Below are 8,570 nucleotides of genomic sequence, written 5' to 3' on the forward strand. Positions count from 1 at the left end.
ATGGACAGGAGGAAACTCTGAGTCCTCCTGGATATAAATACTCAGAAGGCTTTGGCCAGTTCTGCAGAGTGAAGTAGGTAAAAGGAACATTTCGGCCCTTGGGCAACACTAACCCCTGGTTTGAGAGAAACCACAGTTTTTCTTTAATTCCTCTCTGCCAGCAATATTCCTTGACGTGAGAATGAATTTCATGATTGATCTTTTTTTATCCCTCTTCTCGCTTATTTGTATAATTCATTAATTACCAGTGACTCACATCCAATTACAAAGATCTATTTTGGTTAGTCTGCTCTCACCAGCCTCTTTGAAAGTACAAAAGAACAGACTGAATCAAGGTGAGAGATTTTAAATGAGGAGCACTTCTACTGCCCATTGACAGTGTGAGTGGCCAGTTTTTTCTGCACTGGAAATGGAAACAGTGCTTGAGAAGACTTCTGCCTTTCTAGGTCAAGAACAGGTCATTGACAGCAATAAATGACTGTAACTTCTAAAAAGTGACTAGAAAAGATAATGGCATCTTCTGCCTGAATTTGCTCTCAGCAGGTCACGCGTTTGATCTGCACATTTATCTCCAGCTTGCAGCTTTTATTCTTAACCACAAGGAAAGCAGTAATCTCCCCTCAGCCCTTTTCCTCCCTGAATGAGCAGGCACGGCCCCCATGGAACTCACTGGAAAAGTCAAGGCCTCCAAAGAAAGCCAATCCAGAGAAAGGAGCTTTCAGGGGGTGAGGTGAGGAGAGAGGGGCTGTTTGGGAAACAGAGTGTCCAGAAATCCCTCTCCACTGAGAGGAGGCAGAGCCTCTCCCATTCACAAAAACTTCAAATGGATTCTCTCTGTGGAAAAAATACTTTCATACCCTAACAAGATTATAGCAGATTATAACTTCTTTTTTTTTTTCAAATTGGGTCTTAATAAATCCTCTTAAATGAAGAATCCTCATTTGGCCTACAAAAAGCTATAGTCCTAAAATCATGAAGGCAAATGCCTGGTGCTTCTGCCAGATATTCCCTGCACATCCTCCCCTCCACAGGGAGCTGGAGCACTGGCCAGGGCCCCATCATGTGGGACAGGTCTGGGGACTCAGCATGAGCAGCCACCTCTGCCACCAGCGGGGACACCTGGAGGAACGTGGGACCAACTTTGTGAGGATAGCACAGAGTCTGAGTGGGTTCTGGGGGATTCCAAATGTCCAGCACCTGTTCCAACGCAAAAGGACACAGCATTTGATCTCATTCCGTAACAGGAAGGTTTTGATTCTGTGTGGCAGCCGTTCCTCAAGACACAGATCGGGTGGGCACAGGGGCAGACAGACATTCATGAAATCCATGGCCTCGGGATGTACTTTCCAAAAGCAGTGAAACAATCCCAAAGATAGAAGGACCTCCCTGTTATCAGCAGTCCACTCACAGGTCCAGCCATTCAACATCTGACAGGCAGATGAGCCACTCACTCCAACAAGGGTGGAATCGCTCTCCTCAACTCATAGAAAAGATCAAAATTCCAACGGGGTTTGAAGTATTTTTGTCTTTTCCCCTGGCACTGTCTGAATTGCCTTTTCAAATGCTAAAGAGCAGAGATACACACTGAGGCATTTTCTTAAGGAAGCTCCTGGTAACTCATTAGACCCAATGAAGAAAAGCTCTTTAAAAATAAGTAAGAATTAGACAACAAGAGCTGCTATCAGAACAATTTATACATCAGAAACTTCCTGTCCTCCCAGGAACAGCATGTTACAAAGAAAGGACAGCTCAGAAACACAGCTCTGCTGCACATCTGCAACATCAAAACCTCACCTGGGCTTTGTTTCCAAAAGCAGAACAGAGCTCCAAGCCTGTCCCCAAAACAACACTACACAGAACTGGCCTGAACAGATTTTATTTAAGCAGTGAGAAGTCAGATATCAAACAAACCTGGCTGACTAATACAGAAAAACTCAATTTCACAGGCTAACTTCATCTCCCTCATCCGCTGACGCTTGTGTTTGTCAGCACCTCAGGCCCAAACTAACTTTTATACCTGGAGATTTTTACAACTGAGTTAAAAAAACCCACTTAATTTCAGATGAGTTTTTCCAGATACTGTCAGATGCAATAGGAAAAAATACATTAGGAATAAAACAAAAATCCCAAAGCATTTCCTCTTGTCTGCAGCAAACACAAGGCCCTCCCCGAGCACTGTCTGCCACGGCACAACCATAAACAGCAGCTTCCTCTGGGATGCTGTCCTATCCTGCACAGGAAAAAGCTCATCTTCTCTGCCACACTTCCTTGGTGACTCTTTGAGCAGCCAGCCTGCACTGCCATCCACGCTCCAGCACTTCACCAAGCACAGGGAAAGGGATCAAGACGGATCAAACAGGGTAAGTGTCAGCCAGTCACCTCCCCAACCCTCCCTTCTGCATTTTTGCCACAGTTTGTGTTTCTGTTTGAGTTTGGGTTTCTTGCTGTTTCTATATTAAATCAGAAGAGATCATCTTTTCCATAAATATCACTTAACTTTTTTTAGCCAGATGACATAGTCTGTCCTTTTAAGATGTTTACTTTGGAAAAAAAGCCCCAGTAGTTTTCTTGAAAAATCACAGATGAGTATCTGGATTCAGAGCAAAGATACTCAGAATAACTCACTGACAAAGACATAGGAGGTGGTTAAGATGAGTATTTCAGCTTCAAAAAGGAAGAATATTTTCAGACATTTACAATTATTCAATCCCTTAAGCTTCATTTTGAAAGCTGATTTCAACACACAGTTTTAACACTCGATCTATGAAGACATGGAAACGGAAGAAAAGCCTTTGCCTGAAACTAACGTGGTTTTTCCTGTCATCTCCTGGTGACATTCCGTCCCAGAATTTTGATAATTAATATTTCTGTTACAATTATCAAGGCAAAGCAATGAACCAGAGAGGGAGGGGAAGACCTGTGCTCTGTCTTCGGCGTTTGTGCTGAAGTCGGGGAGAGTGGTTCTGTGGGGCGCACAGAAAACGACAGGTTTTATTCCAAAAACCTCAACCTGGGGAAGCAATAACTGCTGTGGTTCTCTGAGGGTACCGACCCCCACTTAGGTGTCATTTTGTGTTGGAATTGTAAAGGGACGAGAGCCCAGGGATCCCGGCGGAGGGAGGAATGCAGTCCAAAGCCAATGTGGTTGATAAGCACAAAACTCCGTTTATTAGCAATCCAAAGGCACTTATACAGCATACCAGCTTGTTAACTCCTGAGTGGCTTAAAGCTTATCAAAGCACATTTCTACTTCTACATAATTGGACTTATATTGGCAAGCTTCCTGGTCAGTACATCTTACCTGCACAGCTGCACATCCTTCAAACCCCCTTTTTCTTCTCAGGCTTGTTTCTCACACCAGTGCTTTCTCATGCAGGCAGTTTCTCACACAAACCTTTGCTTGCAGGCCTTTTGCTTGTACAGTTCTTTTATAGATCCCACAGTTCTATCAATGATCCATGCCCCGGATCCTTTAATAATTGCAACAATTTTGTTGTCTGTGCAGCCGGCGATGGAGCTGCTGGCCGTGCTGGGCTGTGCCCTGTGGGTGCTGCTGCCGGGGGTCCTGCCTGAGGAGTGTCCATCCCCCTGTGGCTGCACGTCCCTGGGGGAGGCACGGGGGACACGCGTGGACTGCGGCTCACGGGGGCTGCGCTCGCTGCCCGCCCTGCCCCGCCTCGCCCGCAGCCTGCACCTGCACAACAACAGCCTGGCCTCCATCCCCGCCGGGGCCCTGGACAGCCTGGGCCGCCTGCAGGAGCTGGAGCTCTGGGACAACCCCTGGCACTGCGACTGCCACATCCTGTACCTCAAGCTGTGGCTGGAGGATTTCTCCGCGCCCGCGCTCGCCCGGCTCAGGTGCGCCAGCCCCGCTCACCTGAGGATGAAGCCCCTGGGGCAGCTGACGGGGAATGAGCTGGGGGGTTGTATGACTCTTCTGCCAACCAAATGTCTTCAGTTCTTCTGGCGAGACCTCGTTTTAATTGCTGGAGTGATAATTACCCTTATTTTAGTAGCATTGGCTCTGAAATTCTCCAAGAAGCTGGTCTGCCAGCTCACCCTCGGGGGCTGGCGGCTGAGGAGGCACATCTCCAAAACGCACAAGACACAGTGAGCTGTTCCCTGCCACCAGCCTGACAGGAACATCAAACTCCTCTGCAATGAAAAAGCAACTGCACTGGTAACACTGGTTTGAATAATCAACGCTGCAAAGGCTCAAAGTCCAGGTCTCAAAGCAAAATTGTGTCTCCACATCTGTGTGGTCATTTGGATCCCCTGAGCAGGAGTACTCCTCATTTCTCTAGCTTTATTCTACATTAATAACCTCTGAAGGAGAAAATTTCAAATTAACAGGTAGGAATGTAGTGGTGTAAACATGGAGATAATTTTAGAGTATTTCCTCTGCACTGAGCTTTTCAATTTTTTAAAGGACAACCACCGTTCTGTATGAATGCAGAATATTGCAGAAGAAATGCACCCTGCCATCTCTCATGGAATTTCCTAAATGATATTTCTTGTTTCCCCAAAATGAAATAAATCATTAACACTAAAAGCTTATCACTCTCTTCTGTGCCTACAAACTAGATATGCATAGAACAGTAACCTGCTTTAGTGCATGGCTTCAATGGTACAGATATTTTTAAAATGAGCAATCAGCAAACATTTCTGCTTACACCAACCAGCACATTAAATAAGATGCACAGAATACAGGAAAAAATATTGAGAGAATGTGCTTTTCTGTCCTTATAAGGGGAAAGAGGAGGGAATCTCTTCCAAGGCAGTAGTTCACATTTTACTAAAACAGCATTGTATTTATCACTTTTCATCCATTTGGGCTTTATTTAAAAAAAAAACCCTCTGCAAAGGTGTCAGCTGGAACTGCTAAGTGAGGGCTCAAAAGCAACACTCAGCGTTTATCTGGCAGGGCCACTGTGTCATGCTTAAGCCACACACTCCATCAAATGGCATAAATAACAGCACTGTTGCTAACAACGTGCAAAGGCAGGAAACACACGTCAGCTATCGAAATGAAACATGCAGGCAGCATTGCCAGAATGGGTTTGGAGCATCCCAGAAACTGATACTGCATCCTGCCTGCAAGGGGCAAACTGTGACTGCATCTGCTTTCATGGGCTGGGAGCACAGGGGAGACTGCTGGGATGGAGTGCAAACAAAAAGTTGTGAGGTTTGCTTCCACACTGGGCAAGAAAAGTCATCAGAGTCAGCATTACTGACCAAAGCCTCACTGCAGCACACGGGGAGATTTGTGCTAACAGCAATTCTGTGTGAACTGCAACTCAGTTAGTGGGAAGAATATTTGCAGGTTTCATTTATTAAATAGCACTGTACCTCAATCACCTTTTTGCCTTTAAACTCTCTGTATTTTGTGAACACTGTAGCTAACAGCATTGCTCAAGCTGATTGACTTCTGCTCAGCTTCCCGCCTGCTTTCTGCCAGGGTTTGGTTAGAGTTTATTCCAGGCCTGCTCTTTGAGCTCATGCACCAGAGCAGTTCATCATCACACAGTGCTGATCTCCTCTGTGCTAAAGGGCCACCATCCCAACAGAATGTGATTATTGTGACCAGTGTGCTAACAGTCAGCTCTGGAGCTCTGTGAAACACAAGGCAGCTCATTCCCTAAGGATCACCCTGCCTCAGCTCGGAGCAGGCTGAATAAAACAGCTCAGCTCTGCCCAGTAAAAGTGGCTCTGCCTTGTGGAGTCGAACTGTTTGGCTCTGCAGCACTGATGTCATTCCTCTGGGTGCAGCCACTCTGGGGCTGACTGCTGAGGTCAGCTACAAACACTGTTTGCTGCACCAGAACTAGACAGAATTAAAGCACTTCTGCTCATTTACAAGACAGAAGAATTCTCAAATCCAGAAAGAAAACAACAGCACACTTGCTCTCGGGCAGCTGAGGTCACTGGAAGCCGGGGAGGAGCTGCCCAAGGGATGCCAAGGGTGGAGCTAAGCAGGGAAAAACAATGGCATTGCCATGGACACCTGATATGCCTGCTTTTTTAAAAGATTTTTATTTTTAATGTAAAATACCTGCCTGCCACGCACAGGGCAGTGGCAACTGCCAGCAGCTGCAATCCAAGTGCTGCTGCCAGGGAGGGCTGGGCACCTGGATGGTGTAGGAAGTGACATGGCTTGGGGAATGGAGCCAGCTCGAGCCCTCCTGCCTTGGCAGCAGCATCTGCTTGCAAACAAGAAGCACAAATGCATGTCTGGGATTTAAGTTATTTTAGAGGAGATGCTTAGTCTGAGTAAAACTGCAATATTTTCACTAAAAAATACCTACCACTGGTGTGGATTCACTGAATTTGCTTGATTTCCACCCCGCCCCAGGTTCTAAGGATGTTGGTATTTAAAGAACATACATTTCTCACGTGTTTCAAATCCCACATCCTGCAGGTGAAGGTTAAATGATGAATGAGATCTAAATGTACTCGACAGTTTTTTTCCCCCCCCTCCAAAGCAAAGAGGAAGCAATCAGAAACCAGCATTTTGTTTCACCCTGGAGTCTCTCACACGCTTTGAGAAGCAGCCCAGCCCTTCCCAGGAGCTCTGGGCAGCTCCAGGAGGTGGATGCATGGCATTTTCCTGTTCTGACAGTCCTCTTTTATGTGTAAGTGTAGGAAGTAGTTCTGAATTTACACATCTCCATGAGCTCACATTCATATCTAACCTGGCAGGATTTTGACTGTAAACCTGTCCTAAGGTGTGCTCAGCAACCTATTTAAATTAATTCACACTAAATTCGTACTAGAGACTAAGCACAGCTTTGCTCTCAGGAACAAAATACATTGCAAAGGTAACGAGCTTGTTCTGTATTCATCATTTGGCTAAGCAGCTGTGCATTTAAGGATTCAGATTTAGTGCTCCCTTTCAAAGTATTTAACTACGCAGAAAATGACTAATTCAAAGTAAAATATTTCTTTCTGTTCAGTTAAACCTCAGCTACGTCATCAGACATGTGTCACATAATGACAGTCATTTTCCATTTTAGCTGCACACCTTCTGCTTGCACTGCCCAGTGCTGGGAACTGCAGCTAAACTGCAGTTGGAACTGCATTAATAGCTACCAGAGTGACTCATCCAATAAAAAAGAGAAAAACTCACCCAAGACAAAGTTTCAAACAGCAGAAGACCAAGGATATTCCTAGCCTAATAGGACTAGAAAAAAAATAGGGATTCCCTCAGATGAACAGGAAGTTTCTTCCATTTTTGAACTAGTAAACATAAACTGTAAGAACTAAACACTAATTCAATGTACAAAATACATGCAGAACACAGTGAAATAGGCTGGTCTGAGCTGCCACTCTTGTATTCTAAATCAATTAGCCAATACACATCCATTCTCATGCTGGCTTATGTTTAAGTGCACTCTTTGGGGAATTATTAAAATAGAATTTGAGGCTTTCACAGGCTGTTGTTCCTGGATTCTTAAGGTCCACACACCTGCATGTCATGATTTATACCTGAATTACATGGTTTTACTTTCACTGCCAACAGGTGAAACGCCTGCACTGAAATATTAACAATTCCTACCTAATGGCTCCTTTGATGGTGCTAAGTTTCCTGTAGTGCTTAGTAAAGCTAAGTTTATCTCAGCAATGCAGTTTATCTCAATGCCTTTTCTCTCCAGAGCACAAAGCAATTTCCCACAGTGCTGTGGCTCTGTTGCTAGAACCCATGTAAATATTTTGCCATTACATTGACTCCAATGAAATTTAGATTACACTCAATAAACGGGGGGTGACAACAAATTGCTCCAGTTGCATAATGGCCACATGGCTGCTATTTATACTGAGCTCCTGCCCAGGGGCAACTTGCTCCTGACTCTGAGTGCCTTCCCCAGAGCACTTCCCAATGTTTATCCCACTGATGTCACTGCAGCAGGTGCACAGCTACTGGCTGAGCTGGCATCTTCATTTTGGGTGAAAGAAATGGGATGTGCCTGACAGGAGTTTGTTCAGATTTCATTTGGCTTGGCTTGTTCGACCAGCGAGCATCGAGCTCTCTAACAATCTACAGTTATTAAAACTGAATGGTGCTGCTTTGCATCAAGACATTCCCTGGGAAAAGGGAATTGAAATCTCTTCCCTCAGAATAATATCAAGGAATAGGGCTACAGAAATACAGAACATTCATCTTAGTCCAAGGGGAAAAAATTCAAATGAAGGCCTTTCTTAAATGACCTTGATCTCTAGGGAAGGGAATGCCAGCAGGGATGGATTGCAGCCTCCCTTTTCTCCCTGAGTCATTTCTCTTGTCTCCTCTTCAGGGGTCAAAAGAGTTTTACCTCTTAACTAATAATTTATTTCATGACAAGGATTCATAGATTGCCTCTTATGGCCACGGAGAAGGACTATGGAACCTGAGACATCCAAATAAGTTCGACCTTGGCAACCCTCTCCCATCAGCGCAAAGCAGAGGAATGCCGTGGCAATGGCCACACCACCAAAGGTTGCCCTTGAGACAGCAGAGCACTTGGAAGTGAGGGTATTTTTGACTTCCCTGAGTTTGCAAGGACACTGCAAAACCCACTAATTTAATTTTCAGA

General features: G+C 45.1%; 1 protein-coding gene across 1 annotated transcript; it reads left to right on the forward strand.

The window, feature by feature from the left end:
* Positions 1–3,511: 3,511 nt before the first annotated feature.
* GP9 (glycoprotein IX platelet) lies at positions 3,512–4,114 on the forward strand (the record flags this gene model as incomplete). The annotated part of the gene is made up of 1 exon (XM_082288508.1): positions 3,512–4,114. One exon carries the CDS (start codon positions 3,512–3,514, stop codon positions 4,112–4,114), a length of 603 nt encoding a protein of 200 aa, XP_082144634.1.
* Positions 4,115–8,570: the final 4,456 nt, after the last annotated feature.

Source organism: Coloeus monedula (assembly GCF_965178545.1).
Source record: "Coloeus monedula genome assembly, chromosome: 11".
In the NCBI taxonomy this organism is placed as follows: Eukaryota; Metazoa; Chordata; class Aves; order Passeriformes; family Corvidae; genus Coloeus; species Coloeus monedula.